The 19371-nt window shown below is 62.9% G+C and overlaps 2 protein-coding genes across 5 annotated transcripts; one reads left to right on the top strand and one right to left on the bottom strand.

Annotated features, from left to right (window-relative positions):
* Positions 1-6076: 6076 nt before the first annotated feature.
* KRTCAP2 (keratinocyte associated protein 2) lies at positions 6077-9010 on the bottom strand. 2 transcript variants are annotated; one of them, XM_013049022.2, is made up of 6 exons: positions 8854-9010; positions 8423-8577; positions 8278-8341; positions 6523-6666; positions 6361-6427; positions 6077-6228 (listed from the first exon to the last, which is right to left on the bottom strand). In XM_013049022.2, the coding sequence occupies exons 1-6, from the start codon at positions 8855-8857 to the stop codon at positions 6108-6110; spliced, it is 555 nt and encodes a 184-aa protein (XP_012904476.2). In that variant the 5' UTR covers positions 8858-9010; the 3' UTR covers positions 6077-6107. The 2 variants fall into 2 exon arrangements, with proteins under 2 accessions (XP_012904476.2, XP_004778655.1); XM_004778598.3 differs by lacking the exon at positions 6523-6666.
* Positions 9011-9450: 440 nt separating this feature from the next.
* TRIM46 (tripartite motif containing 46) lies at positions 9451-18581 on the top strand. 3 transcript variants are annotated; one of them, XM_045086814.1, is made up of 10 exons: positions 9451-9656; positions 11052-11313; positions 11511-11854; positions 12495-12638; positions 12759-12854; positions 13514-13767; positions 14024-14145; positions 15136-15438; positions 16229-16526; positions 17460-18581. In XM_045086814.1, the coding sequence occupies exons 1-10, from the start codon at positions 9474-9476 to the stop codon at positions 17851-17853; spliced, it is 2400 nt and encodes a 799-aa protein (XP_044942749.1). In that variant the 5' UTR covers positions 9451-9473; the 3' UTR covers positions 17854-18581. The 3 variants fall into 3 exon arrangements, with proteins under 3 accessions (XP_044942749.1, XP_044942751.1, XP_044942752.1); XM_045086816.1 differs by lacking the exon at positions 9451-9656 and adding an exon at positions 9673-10278; XM_045086817.1 differs by lacking the exon at positions 9451-9656 and adding an exon at positions 10220-10278 and having other exon boundaries at positions 10979-11313.
* The last annotated feature ends 790 nt before the right edge of the window (positions 18582-19371 follow it).

The raw sequence follows: 19371 nt of genomic DNA, 5'->3' as shown, positions 1-19371 counted from the left end.
GTCAGAGGAGATCGGAGATGGCGCTACTGCTTGGGTGGGGCGGAGGGGCTGCGTGAGTCAGGGCTTCCCAGAGGTGAGCTGGAGGAGATGCTAGCCTGAGGGAGGAGGGCCCCTGTCAGAGGCCTGGCTGCAGAGAGACTGACTGGCTGATTCTGGATTGGGGCCCGTTTGGAACGGATGCAGGGGGAAAGGTGAGGTCCCGGGAAGAGCTCACAATGTGGCCTGATGGTGGTGTGCTGCTCGAGGAGCCCTGAGTCTATTTAACACACGTGTGCCAAGCACCTGTCCTCCCTGGAGCCGTGTTCCGGGGAACAGACCAGGCAAACCACCCGCTTTCAGTGAAGCATTCGGTGAAAACCGATAGGTTTCCTGCTTCGGTGAAGTAAGTGGTGGCAGACAGACAAACAGATCAGTATTTAATGTGCCGAGTAATGAGTGGCGTTAGGAGGGGAAGGAGAGCCAGGTAAGGGGCAGAGGGGGACGGAGGGCGCCGTGCACACAGCGCGGCCAGGGCACCGGGAGCGGTGGAGGCCAAGCTGGGATGGGGGAGCATAAGACGTGGCGGGGAGCGGGGCCGGGGGCTGGGCCGTGCCCGGCCACACTGGCTCAAGAAACTTGGCGGGCACCCTCGGGTCTGAAGTTCAGCCGCAGCCCTTCCTTCACGTAGCAAATTGTTTTTTCTTTTCTTTTCTTTTTTTTTTTTTTTAACTTTCAGATAATCTCTACACCCAATGTGGGGCTTGAACCCACAACCCCAAGATCAAGGGTCACACAGTCTCCTAATTGAGCCAGCCAGACACGCCTTCATCATGATCTTGAGCAGCTTATTTAACTTCTTCTTCACCTTCCCGCAGGTCATTTCACGAAAATGGTATGTCCGTCAGGGCTCCCTGGAGAAACAGAGCTCATGGATGGACGTAATGTTACGCAGAAAGAGATTTATTTTAAGGAACCGGCTCGTGCAATTGCAGTGACTGGCAAATCCAAAGCCCACAGGGTCTCACTCTGTCAAAACTTGACTTCCATGAGGCGCCTGCGTGGCTCAGTGGGTTGGGCCTCTGCCTTCGGCTCAGGCCATGATCCCAGGGTGCTGAGATCGAGCCCCATATCGGGGGGTCTCTGCTCAGCGGGGAGCCTGCTTCCTCCTCTCTCTCTCTGCCTGCCTCTCTGCCTACTTGTGATCTCTCTGTCCAATGAATGAATAAAATCTTTTTAAAAAAAAAAAAACCCCATATCGGGGTTAAGCCGCTGCCTGCTCAGGTCGGGGAGCCTGGGATCGAGTCCCGCATCGGGCTTTCTGCTCAGCAGGGAGCCTGCTTCCGTGTCTCTCTCTCTCTGCCTGCCTCTCCGACTACTTGTGATTTCTCTCTGTCAAATAATGAATAAAATCTTTAAAAAAAAAAAAAAAAAAACCTTGACTTCCAAGGTGCCCGGGGGCTCAGTCGGTGGAGGCTCTGGCTCTTGGTTTTGGCTCAGACCGTGATCTCAGGGTCATGGGATCAAGACCCTTGTTGGGCTCCACGCTCAGGGCTGCTTCTGCTCCAGACTCTCTCTCTCAAATAGATAAAGACAATCTTTAAAAAAAGAACCAAAACCCTTGACTTCCTCCTGACCTTGGTGGGAAGCAGGGGTCAGAAGGCCAGGCCGCAGGGGTGAGCACGGACGCCTCCAGGCACCCTACAGACTGGAGACCCAGGGCAGCACCAGGGCTGGGGGGCAAGTCTGAAGGTCATCTGCTGTGTGGGGCAGGGGTACGTCCTCGTGGGAACGCTTGTCCGACGCCCGGCGGGCCGGTGGCTGGCACCGCTCAGTCTTTGCTCCCAGTCCTGACCTTCTTTGCTGCTGGTGCTCGCCATCCACATGGCAGTGAGGGAACTGAACTCGCTCCGGTCAGGGTTCAGTCTGAGCTCACCCGGCTTGCTGTAGGACCTCCACTGGCTAAGTGTTCAAAGACAAACCCAGAAGGCAGGTCATTCCGAGTTCAAGCCCCAAGTCCCACCATCCGGAGTCCTGTCTGGAACCTGGAACTCTTCACAGAGGCCGGAAATGGGGGCTGGAGGCTAGGCAGGAAGACGAGGGGCTCGGGGTGGGCGCCCCCTAGACCCTCACACACCGGCGCGCGCGCCTCGGTCCTACGAACGCCCCATGGAGCAGCCTGAGGTCAGCCCCAGCAGCCCCGGGGCCCAGCAAAGCCCAGTAGAGGGGCAGGGGGGCTTCCTGCCCCCCCACTCCTGCAGTGCAGGTTCACCCTAAAATGGGCAGGGGCCCCCTGCTCTTCCAGCCTGAGGGCAGGGCTGTTTTCAGAGAAGAGCTCCTCACACCCGGAGGCCATTGGTCTGAGGCCTGTTCTCTCCACCTGCGCCCAGCACACCACAGCCCTCTGACGGGACAGAAGGAACCCCCAGACAGGACCCAACCTGCTGTTTCGGAATCTCCAAATAGATACAGACAGAGTCACATGAACCTGAGACGCCCATGATCACAGGACCTTACATTGTAAGAAGAGAGCCTGCAGCTCCCTGTGAAGGAAAACTTTCTAAAAATCCCGTAATAATCTCGTTGCTGGCGTGATTGTAGGATATTGTCATTTTGTGTCAGAAAGCATTCATTTGGGACGTCTGGGTGGCTCAGTCGGTGAAGCGTCTGCCGTTAGCTCAGGTCATGATTCCAGGGTCCCAGAATCCAGGCCGCACGCGCTCCCCTGCTGGGCGGGGGGAGCCGGCCTCTCCCTCGGCCGCTCCCCCTGCTCTTGCTCGGGCTCACGCTCTCGCTCTCTCCCTCTCTGACAAATAAATAAAATTTTTAAAAAATAAACAGAAAACCAAAAGTTAAAAAAAAAGTAGAAGCACTCGTTCGTTAAACGTAAACACTTCAAACGTGTGTTTCCATTGCTCATCTTGAGGCTTATCTGGAGCCTCACCAGCCACCAGGACCGTGTGCCAGAGGCAGCTGTGTGGGCCCAGGTAGGAGACTAGGTTGGAGGGCAGGGCGCCTGCCCCACCCCCAGCACTGGGTTGCAAAGGCTGGGGGGAGGGACAGGGCAGAGGGGGCTGAGCGGAGGGGGCAGGGGAGAGGAGACTACCTGGGAAGGGGCTGGGGGAGGGCCTCTGGCTGTCCCTGCAGGTGAGGTCAGGGCCTCCGTCCGGGGCCACCAGGGGCCTCCCTCCCTGTCTCTCGAGGAACCAGAGCAAATACTCTGCACAAGCTCTGAGTGGCCGGCTTGCTCGCAGCCCCAGGGGCCCGGGGAGGCAAGGTTAGGGAGCAGGGTCCTGGCCTGCCCCCGGGGAACTTCCACTCTGCTGGCAGAGGCAAAGCAAGCTCCCTGAAGCCCAACAGTTCAGTGCCGCCACTGGCGCCCGTACCTGGGTTCCGGCCATTGTCCACCTAAGAGGCGGCTCGGAGACCGACCCTAAGTCCAGAAGGAGTGTCAGGGCAGGCCCTCCCGGAGGCCCCTGAGGGGGCAGGGCCTCCGGCTGGCTTCCCAGTCTTCTGTGGTTCCCACAGCGCCCAGGGCCTTCGCAGCTCACAAAGAACTTCAGTGCTGGCTTTTGACTGAACCTTTCCCCTTTGTATCTGTCTCTGCGTCTCTCAGCATCTCTGTGTCTCTGAGTCTCTGGCTCTCTCTTGTTTCCCAACATCCTTCCCGAGCCCCTGGGGAGCAGAGCTGGGGGGCCGGGCAGTGGGAACCGGACTGGGTCCTGTTCTCACCAAGGACAATAAGAGCCGGAAAGGGCTGGAGCCAAGGCCTGGCGCGGACTCTGTCGCTCCCGCCTGTCCAGGGCGCCCCCACCCCCTTCCGACCCTGCGGTGTCCCGTCACTCCAGTGCCAGTCCAGAAGGGGTCCAGCCTCTGCCAGGGATTAGGGAGCTCTCTTAGCTCCCCTGCCCACTGCCCTTCTCTCTGGTGGCACCACCTCCGGCCCCCAGCCCCGGGCCTCCGCGGCAGGAGCAGCCGGAGTGGTCGCCCCACAGGGCTCCCCACACACCCAAGGCTCCGTCCCACTGCATTATTTACTCCTGTTTCCGGAGCTGGTGGCGGTGCTGGCGGGTGGGCGGGTGTCAGGGCCACGTGTGAGGGAGCAGGAGGAAGCATCTGGCTTCCCCCGTCCTCCAGGGAACTGCTGCTTCCCTGTCCCCTGGGCCAGCAGCCACCAGGGAGGAGTGGAGCCCAGGAGAGCAGGGGCCAGAGGTTAGCGCCTTGCCCTTCCCACCTTCAGGCCTCCAGAAGCCATGACGACCTCACGCCCCCTTACTTAATGATGCTTATTAGTGGGTAGGATACCCCTGTCAGGGTTAATTGATAGGTTAAGCCTGCAACCTACAACTAGGCACCCCAAGATAGGCTGGGCGGAGGGCTGAGGCTGTCCCCAATCGGCCTTGTAAATGCACCTGTTCGCTGAAGGGGGTCATTATCCCTGAGCCACTTAGCCCTGGTGCCTACACAGTGGGTGGCAGCAGGTGCCCCAATCACTTGGCATGTTCCTGGCCCTGCTCTCCGACTCTTCCCCACCCTTCCTGAGCCTGGCCCTATACCCAAACTCTCATCTAGGAGTCAGGGCGCCCTCAGGTGGCCAGACCCCCCCCATGTCTATGTTCCCTTGGCTGGGATCTGGCCCTCTGCCCACAGCTCCCACCCATTGGGCGGACGTCAGGGTTTGACAGAGGGCGCCCTAGAACCAACTCAGCTTCCCCGTAGATCCAGGGTCTGTTTTTGACAACCTGTCATCCTCCCCAAGAAGGTACCACATACCACAAACCCCTAACCATCACTAGGTCAGTTAAGAGCCTAGAGCCACCATTCCCTTGCATGGAGGCTCTGCTGGCCCTTGAATGCTCTTTGCCTCCGCTCCCAGGGACACGTGCTTCAGGAGCCATCAGTCTGATGGCCACCAGACTCCAGCCTCCAAGACGCCAGTGCTTCAGGGCCTGCCTGGGAGGCTGGACAGACTTGGGCCAGAACCCGGGGACCCAGCCGCAATCTTCCCCTGCCCTCGGGGCAGGCTTGACCGGCAGGTGCGAGCTCACGGCGCCCTCTGCAGGAGCCCTGGGCACACTGCATGCCACTCCCCCAAGCTAGGGACTGAGGAGCGAGGCAAGGGTGGGGTGACCTCTCCTTAGAGGGCGGGCTCTAATCCCTGCCCAGGACCCCTCCACTCACTGCTTTGCCTCCCCTGGGACTCCATCCCTACTCAGACACATCTCATTTACAGTGTTTTCTTGCCAGAAGGGCAGCTTCTGCCAACCAACCCACGTCTTCACTACCCACGACCAAGCACTGTGCAGGACACCAAGCTGTGGACACTGAAGCCCATGTCATCCAGCAGGGGAGACACTGCACCGTGGCCTCAGAGGACAGGCACTCTGGGCGGAGAGGCGCCTCTCAGGGCAGAGCACAGAGCCGGCCCTGAGAAGCCACGTCCTCATTCCCGTCATGGTTGGCTCCTGGGCTGACGGCTCGGTCCCTATCATTTTATACGCTTTGCTAAAGTGCAGCAAGTCTCTGATCTCTTGGCTACAAGACAGAGAAGAGAAATGGAGGCACCTGAACAAAGAGGGGGCAGTGATCAACCTTGGAGTCTTTCAAAACACAACCATCTGTTTGTGCTGGAGGTGACGGATGGGTCCAGGAGGGCAACATCAGTAGGCACTCCCCTGGCCCCGCAAGGCCTTGGAGCAGAAGGGGCAGGAGGCTTGTCTGCTTCGGGTGGGAAGTCAGAGTAACGAGGCCCCAGAGGTGTAAAGGAACTCCTGGGGGGAGCTGCAGGGGTGACAGTTCTTCTGCTCCAGGATCTACTCCCCTCTGATGGGAAGGGAGGGCTTCCTGCACTACAGCCTCGACCCCTTTTCTGAAAGGTCAAGACGGCAGGTCACCCACGCGCTTTTCCTCCACCTGGAGACTTTCACACTCATGGCACCGACAGCCGTCCCTAAACATCTACTAGAAATGAACCTAGGAGGAAGGCAAGCCCCCCGAATCCCCGAGGTCTGAAACCAGCAGGTATCCGACTGCCACAACCTTCAGCACACCCCTGCAGGCCTGGGCAGAAGACGCCACAGCACATCGCAACTCCCGGGGCTACAAAGATCAAGTTTATTGGACATTCAGGGTCAATTTCTCTTCTTGCCCTTCCCCGTGACCCTGGCTGGGGTGAGGACGGGAGCCGCTGCCTGGTACAGGGTGGAGGAGATCTTGTTGATGTAGTACAGGCCGACCATGGAGAAGATGAAGCTACACCGTGAAGACAGGAAGGTCACGGCACCGGCGCACGCCAGCCCGGCACCCCCTCGGCACACGGCAGCGGCCGGGGAGGCAGCCCGGCTCGGGCTGAGGAAACCCCTTCCCCAGCTGTGAAGCCCTTACCAGGTGGTGACGCAGACTCGGTGAATGAGGCCAGATGCAAGGAGCGCCAGCAGGAGGCAGAGAAGAGCTGGGAAGGCAAGAGGGGGCAACGGGGCGGGGGTCAGAAGCGGTAACAGCGGGCGCTCACGCGTGGAGGCTAGGGGACATCGGGGGCCTCCGCACCTGGGGGAACCTGTGTCGGGGAATGTGGCACGACATGAGCAGGACGACTGCAGATGCCCTGAACGATGGCCAGGACACGGTGGGGGGGGGGGCACGTGCTCGCTACCAGCTCTGTCCCAAATATCATTTCCCGATCCTGGCTCTCTTCCAACATAAAGGAAAAAGATAGTGATACAGAGTCTGAAAGGCAAGGTTTGCTCCCGTTTGGGAAGGGGAGGCAAGGCCTTTCCAACAAAAACCAGCCACTAAGGACCAACTCGTGAAACTGGCTGGCCAGGGGCGGAAGCTGAGGGCCTCGCTCCCTGGATGCAGGCTGGAGGGCTAGGTGTCCGCAAGCACATGCCCGTGGAGACAGGAAAGGGCCTCTGGGTGTCTAGCAGAGGACCGGAGACAAAGTGGGAGGTGGTCGGCAGGGCAGACACCGCCTGCCCAGCTAGGGAGGGTGAAGGGGGTCAAGAACCTGGCCCCACAACAAAGGTTTCTTTCCATAGCAAAGGAAGACAGCACATCGGGAAACAAAATCCCAGAGGTCTGGAGGCTACCAGCTGGGAGGAGCTCTGGAAAGCTGCCCAGAGCTAGGTGGAGGGTGCAGACCTACAGACCTACAGGAGCCAGGAGTGCAAAGACACGAGGGCCACGAGGGCAGAGGCAGGCCTATGTTCTACCCTACGAAGGCTCCTCACGAGGCAGCATTCGCTGCCCCCTGTAAGCTTGTGATGTTCCTTGGGCCAGCTGGCCTCGATGCCTCATCTGCTTTATGAACTTAATTCTGCAATAAATAACTAAATCATCTATTCTCCAAAACATGAGCAACAATGAGCACCGTGTCAAAGAGGAAAGAACCTAACATTTATTCTAACTTGGTCAGGGTTCCTGCTGACATCGAAATCCCGTGTCTCCAATGCTGAAACCCAGGCGCCAGGGGGGCTCAGGTGGGTGTCTGCCTTCAGTTCAGGTCAGGATCCTGGGGTCCTGGGATCAAGCCCCACATCCCTGCTTCTTCCTCTACCCTTCCCCCCTGCTTGTGCTCTAATGAACAAATAAAATCTTTTTTTAAAAGATTTATTTATTTGACAGAGAGAGACACATCAAGAGAGGGAATACAAGCATGACCTGAGACGAAGGCAGCCACTTAACCCTGAACCTGCCAGGTGCCCCATAAATAAAATCTTTTTAAAAAATCGAATACTGAAGCCCTTCACGATCCTCTCAAAAAAACAGAACCCACGGGGCACCTGGGTGGCTCAGTGGGTTAAAGCCTCTGCCTTTGGCTCAGGTCATGATCTCGGGGTCCTGGGATCGAGCCCCTGGTGGGGTTCTCTGCTTGGCGGGGAGCCTGTTTCCCCCTCTCTCTGTCTCTGCCTGCCTCTCTGCCTACTTGTGATCTCTGTCAAATAAATAAATAAAATCTTAAAAAAAAAAAAAAAAAGCAGAACCCACTAACACTGGCTCAACTTCACATCAGAACCCCTCAATGAACTCAGTCCTGTTTCCTCCCCACACCTCAAAAGGACTGGGCAAAGCCAGCCTGCAGGGCCCGGTGTCCTCAGAGTCCCCTGGGAACTAGGCTTCCCGCTCCAAGGCCTCAGAGCTCCGGGAGGTGCATCCGAGGCCGGCGCCGCCTCCGCGTGGTCTCAGGAAGCCTGTTCCCTTCCGAGCCACCTTCACCGATCGACCGGGCACTTGACCACTCCGGACCGTGCTGGGAGCGGCTAGGGCGGAAGGCTGAAGCGCCTGACCCCCCTCTGCACTTACTCTCAGGGAAGATCTTTGCTTGGAATCCTTTGCCAAAAACCAGATTCTCCAGATTATTGAAGGCCTGGTCGAGGGAGTTAAGGGCAGGCCGAGCGACCGGGCCGCGCCCCCCGCCCCCACCAGCCCCGCAGCGCAGGAAGGATACGGTGAGCGAGAAGACGAACAGGCCGGAGCCCAGCAGGCCCCCCTGGATGGTGAGCCACTCGGTGGACGCCAGCTGCCGGCTGTACATCTGCATCCCGGCGAAGAGCAGCAGCGACAGGAGCGAGGACAGCGCCAGCGACGTGCCCGTGCCCACGGCTGCAGGGGGGCGAGCAGCGGGCCGCGCGGTCGGGCCGGGCCCTCCCTGCCGCCAGCGCCGCAGGCCGAGCCGGCCCCCCGCGTCCCCGGGGCTGCGCGACCCGCCGCGACCCCCGCCGCCGCCCCCCGCCGCCGCCCCCCGCCGCCCCCGGGCGCCCGCTCCCTGCCGTCCCCCGGGGCCCCGGCCACGTCAGCTCTGCGCGAAGAGGACCGGACAGCCGGTCCGCCCCAACCCGACCCCACTTGTCCGTCGGGGAATCCCGCCAGTCCCGTTACCCATCGCGTGCTGCCCCCGGCCCAGTCGGCGCCGCAGGCCCAGAAACAGGGGAACCGAACCGGGGCGGTCGGCCGTGCGCACGCGTCAGCCCCACTCGCGGACTCGCTGCCCCCGGGGCTGCTCGCGCGCCCTCTAGGCGCCTGGCCGCAGCGGCCCCTGCCGGCAGGGAGGAGACACTGCGTCCGAGAGCGGCCTTGGCCACCGCCCTGGTCCCCTGCCCTTCCCCGCTCCCCGAGCGTCTGCTGCCCTCCGCGCAAGCCGCTGGGCCCACGGCCCGTTGCCTCTAGCCCAGCCCTGTCTCCTTCGCCGTACGTGTCATCTCTAGTGCCCGCCCCTCACACGTCCCTCCCGCATGAGCCCTGCCTCGCATCTCCCGTGGACTCTTGCCCAAGCCAAAACCTAGTCCTCGCATTCTGGAGCCCATCTTTCTCCGAAACTATCCTCCGGTTTCATCGCAGGAAGACTAGGGAGCCAATGAAGGATGCGCACATTAGAAATGGCTCCCCCCATACCGTTCCCTGTTACCCACCCCCCCCCCCCGATCTTCCTAAAACCACGTGGGGAGAACTATTTCCCACCTCCTACCTCGACGGGCGCTGTGCGAGGCTGTCCCTGGAGCATGCGCAGTGACATCTCACCCCCACCCCTCCGCACACCCCCACGGGCTCCTGCATTAAGCCGGGGGTTCGCAGCCGCAGCCGGGATCGGGCACCCGGGGGCGGGCGGGCATGGTAGGGCCATGGCTGAGGGTGAGGATATGCAGACCTTCACTTCCATCATGGACGCACTGGTCCGCATCAGTGTGAGTTAAGGTGGGGTCGAGGGGAAGGGGGGGGGGAGTAGAGGGGTCCAGGGCAGGCCGGGACCTCGGACAGGTGGACATGAGGCAAGATGCTGGGATGTAGTCAGGGGGCTGGGGATGGCAGAAAGGACTGGGGGAGGGGGTCGGGGTGCAGGTTGGAGAGGGTAATCCCGGGGCAGCCTGGAGGTGAGTCCCGTGGAGGCGTCCAGCTGCTGGGCTGGGGTGTAAGGAACCGGGAGCTGCCCGCATGCAGCGGGTGGGCTGGGGTGGCCGCCAGCAGTGCACCAGGGGCTGCAAGGCCAGGGGGCTATGCTCTGAGGAGGGGGCGTGCGTGAGCTTGGATATTTTCCAAGAAAACTGAGGATAGGTGAGGGGCGATGAAGGAGCCGCCCCCAGGGTGCAGTTCCAAATTTGGACCCTTCGGCGAGACCCCACCCCACCGCGCCCCCACTCGAGGCTGCCTCCGAGCCCGCGGTTGTCATGGCAACCCGTGCCCGGCTCTCCCAGGGGCGGTGCCAACCCTGCTCCCCCCCCACCACTTCCTTCCCCCTCCCTGCCTGTCCCTCCCTCCTTTGTGTCAGCTGCGCCCCTGACCGGGATGGCTGCGAAGAGAGGGACCAAGGTGAGGTGTGGGGGTGGGGCATAGCTTGAGGACCCCCTCCACCAAAAAAGGGAGGGGTACTTCCGGTGGGGAGGGGGTAAGTAGGCGGGCGCTCTTTTCCCCCTCGCTTGGGGAGGGGATTCTGGCTAGTCGGGTCGTGCTGGGGGAAGGAGCGGGAGGGCCGGGCGGTGGGGGGTGCAGCCGGGAATGGGTTCGTGTTGGGGCCCCGAGGAGACGTCCGGGGAAGTGAGGGATGGGGAATGGAGGCTGGAGCGGCCGCAGGCTGAGCCGCGGCGGGATGACGGACGCGGTGAGCGGGAGGACGGAGAGCGCGCGGCGCTGGCTGTAGGGAGGAGCCACGCCGGGAAAGGGGGGGCTGCCAGAAAAGGGGGCGGGGGTCTGCACCAAGCTGCAGAATGGGCGGTGTCCTTGAGAGAAGCTGGTGGCCCGGAGATGGGGGGATGGGGGCAACGGGCAGGTGAGAGGGGCTGCAGGCCCCGCGCCCGCCCTGGGTGTGGAAGGGGTGGGGCTTGAGGCCGGGGGAGGCAGGTGCTCGGGCCGCGAGCCCCGACCGCCCCTCGGAGGCTCTGGCTCTCCGCGGAAGGGAGACAGGCAGCAGCCAGAGCCGGGAAGGTCTGTGAATCAGGCCCCGGGCGGGTGCTGGGGAAGAGCCCCAGGTAGCTTGCCCTGCCCCCACCTGAGACCCCCTTGGGTTTCTCAGGGCACCTGAGAGGCCGGCTGCGGTGTGCCCTGGGGGTTCCGTGCTCCCACCCGACCTCCTGCTCCCTCCACAGACGAGCATGAAGAACATGGAGAAGGAGCTGCTGTGCCCCGTGTGTCAAGAGATGTACAAGCAGCCTCTGGTGCTGCCCTGTACCCACAATGTGTGCCAGGCCTGTGCCCGGGAGGTGCTGGGCCAGCAAGGCTACGTGGGCCACGGCGGGGACCCCAGCTCCGAGCCCACCTCCCCCGCCTCCACCCCTTCCACCCGAAGCCCCCGCCTCTCCCGCAGAACTCTCCCCAAGCCAGACCGCCTGGATCGGCTGCTTAAGTCAGGTGGGCCTGGCTCCTGTGGGCCGCGGGTGGGGATGCTGGGACATCCGCGCCGGCCGGGGGCCTCTGAAGACCCAGCTCCTACGGGCTGTAATAGAGCCGACTCTGGCACGACAAAATTACTGTTTAATTGAACAGATCTCCCCCTCCCCCCCGCCAGCTGTAACTTTCAGCCCCCTCCCTCTCTGGCCCTGCCACAGGCTTTGGGACGTACCCCGGGCGGAAGCGAGGGGCTCTGCACCCCCAGGTGGTCATGTTCCCGTGCCCGGCCTGCCAGGGCGATGTGGAACTGGGGGAGCGGGGCCTGGCGGGGCTGTTCCGGAACCTGACCCTGGAGCGCGTGGTGGAGCGCTACCGCCAGAGCGTGAGTGTGGGTGGCGCCATCCTGTGCCAGCTGTGCAAGCCGCCGCCGCTAGAGGCCACCAAGGGCTGCACCGAGTGCCGGGCCACCTTCTGCAACGAGTGCTTCAAGCTCTTCCACCCCTGGGGCACCCAGAAGGCCCAGCACGAGCCCACCCTGCCCACCCTCTCCTTCCGCCCCAAGGTGAGCAAGTGGGGAGAGGGGCCTGGCGGTGCTGGGTGGCTGGGGGAGCTGGCTCAGTGGGCTTCCCAAGGGAGGTGGGCAGAGGTGGCCCCTGCCAGGCTCCGTTTTGCCTAACAAGGACAGAAAGGGACTGGGTCAATCTTTAAATTTCTCGGAGCCCCATCTTCTTGTCTGGGGTACAGACAAGAAGTAGTACCCATGCCCTGGGGGTTGTTGGGGGGGTCCCAGGAGGTGGTTTGTGAGAGTCACCCCTAGGCTAAAAAGGTCTGTCCACATTCATTCATTCACTCAGCAAATATTTATCCAGCATCCATGTGCCTGGGGCTATTCTCGGCATTGGGAATAGGCAGTGAGCAAGGTGGACAAGGTTAATTATTAGCCACAAGGTGGAGATTAATAATCATTATTTTTGCTGTTAACCGCACATGTGGAGGTGGGAGGGAGGAAGGATGCCAGCGACGCTCTGGTCGATGCCGCCGCAGGCCACCAGGTGGCACTGCGGAGCACCCCCCATGGACTCTCAGGCCTCCTACCTTCTCCCTCTCAGGCCGGCTGCCCAGGCTGCACACTGCTTCTGCCCCAGGTCAGCAGCCTTAAAACCACCGTAGGCTGATGATGTCATTGCTCCTTCTGTCCCTAGGGCCTGATGTGCCCGGACCACAAGGAAGAGGTGACCCATTACTGCAAGACATGCCAACGGCTGGTGTGCCAACTCTGCCGGGTGAGGCGTACCCACGGTGGGCACAAGATCACACCTGTTCTCAGCGCCTACCAGGCCCTCAAGGTGAGGAACCCTGCCTCACTCCACCGTACACCAACCCTCACTCACGCCCTCTCCCACCTCCTCCTGACTGCTGGCTTCCACCGAGCGAGGCACGATGCCCACCTCTCTCTTCCCCCTCAGGACAAGCTGACAAAGAGCGTGACATACATCCTGGGAAACCAGGACACAGTGCAGACCCAGATCTGTGAGCTGGAGGAGGCCGCGAGGCACACCGAGGTGAGGGAGGGCGCGGCGGTGGGCTCTGGGCCCCGCCCACGACTGGAAGCAGGAAGGCATGTGGGGGGGCTCTGCCCAGTCCCCTGCTTGGCAGCTCAGGGTCCGTGGGTGTGTCGAGGTTCTGGTTAAACCAGGCTGGTAGGAAGATCAGTGCCCCAGACCAGGCTGTTCCCGGGGTTACGATGGGAACAGTGTGGCTGTCACCCAGGACCAGGACAGTTTGGAAAGCCCTCAGGGACATAGCTCGGATGCCCTCGGGCTCAGCTGCCCACTTAGGACACCACATATCCTTGGAGCTAGGGCGAGGCTCCGTCTCTGGTACCTTCTGCCAGTTTGCTTGAATTTGCTGACAAGGGGACAGACAGGAAGGATGGCCTGGAGGCGGGGGACACCCGTGTGGTCCAAGTGGGCGTTAGTGCAGTCACATTCTCTTTTGTTTGAGGGAGTCCTTCTGGGGTCAGGATGGTGGTGTGGGGCTCCAGGAAGGGTGGCACAAAGTGTCGGGCGTTGAGCCCCTCTGGGCGGACAGGTGACTTTGGAGATGTGGGCCTGGCCCTGGTGGCCTGGCTGGGTAGGATTTCCCTGGATCTTTGGTGATCCGAGGGAGGCTGCCACGAGTGCTGCCTTCGAGAAGATAGTGAGTGTTGCTCTCTGGGCAGGTGAGCGGTCAGCAGGCCAAGGAGGAGGTGTCCCAGCTGGTGCGGGGACTGGGGGCTGTGCTGGAGGAGAAGCGGGTGTCCCTGCTCCAGGCCATTGAGGAGTGCCAGCAGGAGCGCCTGGCCCGTCTCAGCGCCCAGATCCAGGAGCACCGGAGCCTGCTGGATGGCTCCGGTCTGGTGGGCTATGCCCAGGAGGTTCTTAAGGAAACAGACCAGCCTTGCTTTGTGCAAGCAGCCAAGCAGCTGCACAACAGGTAGGCAGGGGCACGGGCTCCGGGGGGCCCGGGTGTCACAGGTATAGCTGGCGGCTAAGCTGGTGTCTGCGCCGCTGCCCCGTGGAGACATGGGCCCTGAGGACCATCACCAGGCCACACTGATAGCCAGCTTGCTGGAGGGACCAGGAGGTGACCCAAAGCAGGTGCCCAAGCTCTAGGGACAGGCGAAGCAGCATCAAGGGGAAGGGCAGCTGCCCAGCTGGGGGTGCCTGACCCTTGCCTGCCCCCATGCCAGGATCTCCCGAGCTACGGACGCCCTCCAGACATTTCGGCCAGCTGCCAGCTCCTCCTTCCGCCACTGTCAGCTGGACGTAGGGCGTGAGATGAAGCTGCTGACGGAGCTTAACTTCCTGCAAGGTAAGGAGGTGGCCGGGGTGGCCCCGCACCCGATTACAGCCTCCCTCCCTTCCCCAGCAGCGGGCCCGGGGGGCAGCGCCCAACAGGGACCTCCCTGGCCTCCTGCCCAGCCTGGCCAGCCGCCCCTCCCACCTCACCCACCCGGCCACACCGCCCCACTGCGCTCAGCGCTGCTTCTCCCTCTCTTTGTTTGTAGGCTGTGGCCACCGCGGACTCTGCTCAGGAGCACCCCAGGCAAGTCAGCGGCCCTGCCCCGGGGGCCCTGCCCTGCCGCCCCCACACAGCTCCCCCCACCCCCCATTCACTGCTTCTTTCTCTGTCCTGCCTTCACCAGACTCTTGGTCCGCCCTCGCCCACCCCCACCAGTGCCCTCTGGCTCTCTCTGCCTGCCCTAAGCTCCTGCCCAATCCTTGCCCTTCTCACCTTTTGTCCTTGGGCTTCTGCCCTCTGGACTTGCCTTCTCCTCCCATTGACCTTCGTCTCCTCCCGTCGTCAAGCTTTGCTTGTCCTCTGCTGTCCCCCGTTTTCGGCCTTGCTGGCTCTCGCATCTGTCTCCCTCCCACTCGCCCCTCCTTCCTGTCCAGTGCTCTTTCCCCGGCTTCCAGTGGCCTCTGCCTGCCTTTCCCTGGGGCTCCTCTTTATTCATAGAATTAAAAAGATCCTAGAAAGAAGCGTCCCCATCTGGTCTAAGACCATTTTTGACAGAGGAGGAAACTGAGGCCCAGAATTGGGAAGCAACGGCCCTAAGGCTGGAGGCGGGAGAACCGCAGGCCAGGGCCCGCGCCAGGCTTCCTGCCCCTGCTCCCCCGCCGCTCCCCTGCTCCCTTGGGCTCTGCCCTGCCGCTCCCCGCCCGGCACCCCACGGCCTCGCCCCCAGCTCCCTCTCACCCACACTCACCCCCCCGGCCCCGCTGCTTTCCCTCTTCCTGCCCGCCCTCCGCGCTAGGCCCGCGGCCAGGCCCCGACTGACGCCGCTGTCTCTTCCCACAGTGCCCGAGGCGCCCGTCATCGACACGCAGCGCACCTTCGCCTACGACCAGATATTCCTGTGCTGGCGGCTGCCGCCCCACTCCCCGCCCGCCTGGCACTACACCGTGGAGTTCCGGCGCACCGACGCGCCCGCCCAGCCGGGCCCCGCGCGCTGGCAGCGGCGAGAGGAGGTGAGGGGCACCAGCGCCCTGCTGGAGAACCCCGACACCGGCTCCGTGTACGTGCTGCGCGTCCGGGGCTGCAACAGGGCCGGCTACGGCGAGTACAGCGAAGACGTGCACCTGCACACGCCCCCGGCACCCGGTGAGCACGGGCGGGGAGACCCGCCCCACCCCCGACCCCGACCCCGACCCCGACCCCGGGCACCCGGTGAGCGCGCAGGCGGGCGGACGCGGGGCAGGCAGGGACCAGGGGACCAGCAGGGACCAGGGGACCAGCTCGCTGCGCCAGCAGCCGGGGCTGCGCGGGCCCCGCGGAGGAACACAGCGGGCCACACTCACCAGCCCCCCCGGGCTAGACACTTCGGATCAAATCCCCACTCTGCCTCCACCGTGGCTCTGGGCAAGTCCTTTGCCCTCTCTGAGCCCCAGGTCCCTCTCCCCGTAGTAGTAACGACAGTGTCATTGCGATGAAAGTGAAGCCAGTGAGTTCCCAGCTCACAGTAAGGACTCAGTCAGGGTCCGCACGGGGACTCTCCAGAAAGTAGTCTGGCCCCAGGGACGCAGGCAGAATACTGGAGCGTCACTGCCCAAGGGGGGTGTGCCGGCTCTGCCAGCGCCAGAGTGTGCGCTGGAAGGTGTAGGTCGGTGGTGGGAGACGTCACCAGCTGGGACGGGCCCCAGCCATCGGAGAGGGGTAGGAGGACACGCAGCCAGTCAGCTGGTCTGGGGTCCCATGCCCATTTGGGGTGTTCCCTGTTCTCCTCAGGCCCCCACTGCAGCTCTCCAGGCCCTGGTCCCTGGAGCCCCCGCCCATCCCTTGCAGCTTATTTCACATTCTTAAATCTGCCGGTGTCCTTGGCTGACACCTCATGGCCTCCACGGCCTGGGTTTGTCCCTCAAGTCCTTCCTCTGTCACCCCTACCCCACGGCAGTCCTGCACTTCTTCCTCGATGGCCGCTGGGGCACGAGCCGAGAGCGGCTGGCCATCAGCAAGGACCAGAGGGCGGTACGGAGCGTCCCAGGGCTGCCCCTACTGCTGGCTGCCGAGCGGCTCCTCACCGGCTGCCACCTGAGCGTGGACGTGGTGCTGGGAGACGTGGCCGTGACCCAGGGCCGCAGCTACTGGGCCTGTGCCGTCGACCCAGCCTCCTACTTGGTCAAGGTGGGCGTCGGGCTGGAGAGCAAGCTGCAGGAAAGCTTCCAGGGTGCTCCAGATGTGATCAGCCCCAGGTCAGGCTTCTCTGGAGGGCATGGGGCATGGGGGTCCCGGGGTGGGGGAGCTGGGGACTGGGTGGGGGTGGCAGTGGGAGCACACGCTGGTTGGGGTGGAGCAGGGGCATTCTGGAGCATGGAAGCCAGGCAGGAGCCTGTGGCCAGGGCAACCTTGGGCTTAGCCCAAGGGCTTGAAGAACTGGTTTTCAGGGGAGCAAGCGGCTGGGGAGGGGGGCGCGGGGGGGCATCCCCCTGCTCCCACCTGTCCTCAGGACAACCACACCGCCTCTGCATCTCCCAACGCCCCGCTTCCAGGGCGCTTTCCTCACATCACCACATCTGGCCTCAACATCCCGAGACCCTTCCCTCTCAGGGTCCACCGCCATCCCCTCCGTCCCCCACGTGCTGTCCAACAGCCCCAACACGCAGGCCTCCCCGGACCTTCCCTCCCGGCATTCTATCCCGGCACTCCCCATTTCTTAGTGCTCTCCCGCCAACACCAGTGCCCCCACCCCATGCGTCCCCCACCCCACCCCTCCCTCCCAACACCCGCCTGCCCAACAGCCTTCTCTCCCCAGGCCCTCAGTGACCAAGCCCCCACCTTCAACAGTCTGGAACCCTTCCCAAGAGCCCCCAGCACCACGTCCCCACGCAGTTCTCCTCCCCACCTGTCTCCTGCCTCCTCCTAGCGCCCCCGCTCACCTCCGGCTCACCTTCCCCACCTCGCCTGTCAGCGTGCCCGCTTTCAACACCCTTCTCCCTGGGCTCTCTAACCCGGATCCTCTAACCCTCGGGTCGGCGACGCGGCCTCTCCGTACCCCAAACGGACCCTTGCAAACCTTTGCTCCCCAACATCCCTTGCTCCCAGCATCTCAGCCTTCTGCCCCGACCCCCCCCTGAGCCCCACTCCCATGCCCCTTCCCCAACACCCCCCCAACTCCGCTCCTGCAGGTACGACCCCGACAGCGGGCATGACAGCGGCGCCGAGGACGCCACGGTGGAGGCGTCCCCACCCTTCGCCTTCCTGACCATCGGCATGGGCAGGATCCTCCTGGGGTCCGGGGCCGGCTCCAACGGGGGCCTGACCGGCCGGGACGGCCCCGCGGCGAGCTGCACCGTGCCGCTGCCGCCCCGCCTGGGCATCTGCCTGGACTATGAGCGGGGCCGCGTGTCCTTCCTGGACGCCGTGTCCTTCCGTGGGCTCCTGGAGTGCCCCCTGGACTGCTCGGGGCCCGTGTGCCCTGCCTTCTGCTTCATCGGGGGCGGGGCGGTGCAGCTCCAGGAGCCGGTAGGCACTAAGCCTGAGAGGAAGGTCACCATCGGGGGCTTTGCCAAGCTGGACTGACCCTTTCTGGCCCTGTGCCCTCCAGGCCTGCCGGAGCCGGGTTAGTCTTCCGAGGGCTTCTCCCTAGACTCTTCTGCCATGTCGTCCTGTTCCTTCCCCTCTATCTTTGTATTCCTGGGCCTTCTCTTGACCCAGAGACTCTCCTCTGCTCACCTTTCTAGTCGCCCCCCATTCTCCTCACTGCCTGTTAAGCCAGGCCCCAGCCCAGCCCCCATCAAGTCTCACCCATGTCCCGCCTTTGGTGTCCCGCCCGAGTCACAGAGACAGCCCCTTCCCCATCGCTGTCCCGTGCCCCCGCTCAGGCTGATTGGGAGGGAAGGCACCTGGAACACAGGGCATGACCCCAAGCTCCCCGCCCCACCGATGCAGAACCACAGTCGGGGCGGGCTTTTTGGCCGGACCCTGGCCAGGCCCTCCCTGTGGGGAGAAGAGGGCCCTGCCGTCCTGCTTGAGTTGCTGGGGTCCCCACAGCCCTTGGCCGCATGCCTGTATCTCTCCCTCCTGCATGCTTCACCCTGTCCTGTGACCCCACGCCAACGTGCCAAGTCTCCCTGGGGGCCCCAGCGGAGGGCAGGTGTCCCCGATGGGTTGGGCAAGGCAAGGCCTCTGGGGCCCTGCTGCTGCCCCCTGCAGTGGGCACTGCCAGGCCTGAGCCGAGCAACAGCTGGTATTTTCATGGTTTATAAACAATAAACTAGGTTTCCAGGCACATCTGTGCCTTCCCTGAACCCGACTGTCCCTTTGCGTTTCTGCGCCGGGCCCGACAGGTGTGAAGGCTGCAGGGGGCGCCGCTGCTGCTCAGAGCAGGGGTGCTAGAGGGAAGGAGATCCCAAGCAGGTACCCCAGAGCCTCTGGCTCAAGCCCCGGCCAACCAACAGGGGGCCTACTGGGGGCGCACCACGTGGTGGCTGCTGGCCACTCCAGGGCCCAGGCCCCCAGGGCATGTGGTAAGCGGGGGCGGGCACTGTGCCTGGGCCCAAAACGGTCAGGGAACCAGAACCACTTCCCCATTCCCAGGGTGCCTAAAGCAGACCCCACCAGCCAGGGAGGGGACCGGGCCGGGTGCCAGCGACCAGATCTTGACACTGTGCTTATCACGGCGGTGTTGACTCGGGCTGTTATCACTGCCCACGCTCACTTCACACCCTGGCAGCTAAGAATAGAGCCGCTGGGGGCACTGGGCCAAGGGGAGGTGAGGGCGTGGCCGCCCCCAGCCCCGGTGAGCACGGGAGCCCTACCTCGGGGGCAGGTGGAGCTGGGTCACGCTGGCCTCAGGTCACGGGTCGCACAGGCCTCCAAACCAACTCAGTTTCACTTCCTCCTTCCTCTTGTGCCACCAGGGACGGGAAGAAGTGACCTGTGCCCCAATGTCATCTCCTCTCCATGTCTCCTGCTTTCCAAACAAACCCTACTCTTGCCTTTTCTTCCGTCTCCCGCAAAGACCCCTTTGAAGCCCCATATACACACATTTGCTCTCCCTGCCCAGTCTAGGGGTCACAGTGACAGAGCTGAAGGTGG

Source organism: Mustela putorius, unplaced genomic scaffold, assembly GCF_011764305.1.
Source record: "Mustela putorius furo isolate JIRA1106 unplaced genomic scaffold, ASM1176430v1.1 tig00000997_pilon_pilon_pilon, whole genome shotgun sequence".
Lineage (NCBI taxonomy): Eukaryota > Metazoa > Chordata > Mammalia > Carnivora > Mustelidae > Mustela > Mustela putorius.
The sequence above is the reverse complement of the archived record's forward strand: the minus strand, read 5'-3'. Positions and strand labels throughout refer to the sequence as shown.

Excerpts from the sequence above, each read along its gene's own strand:
- KRTCAP2 (XM_013049022.2), bottom strand. Across the intron at positions 6,667-8,277 it reads AGCAAAGATCTTCCCTGAGA|AGAGCCAGGATCGGGAAATG; the intron begins GTAAGTGCAGAG and ends TTATGTTGGAAG. Across the intron at positions 6,229-6,360 it reads CGAGTCTGCGTCACCACCTG|CTTCATCTTCTCCATGGTCG; the intron begins GTAAGGGCTTCA and ends TTCACGGTGTAG.
- TRIM46 (XM_045086814.1), top strand. The coding sequence starts at position 9,474 with ATGCGCAGTGACATCTCACCCCCACCCCTCCGCACACCCCCACGGGCT. Across the intron at positions 11,855-12,494 it reads CCCTCTCCTTCCGCCCCAAG|GGCCTGATGTGCCCGGACCA; the intron begins GTGAGCAAGTGG and ends TTCTGTCCCTAG. Across the intron at positions 16,527-17,459 it reads CCAGATGTGATCAGCCCCAG|GTACGACCCCGACAGCGGGC; the intron begins GTCAGGCTTCTC and ends CCGCTCCTGCAG.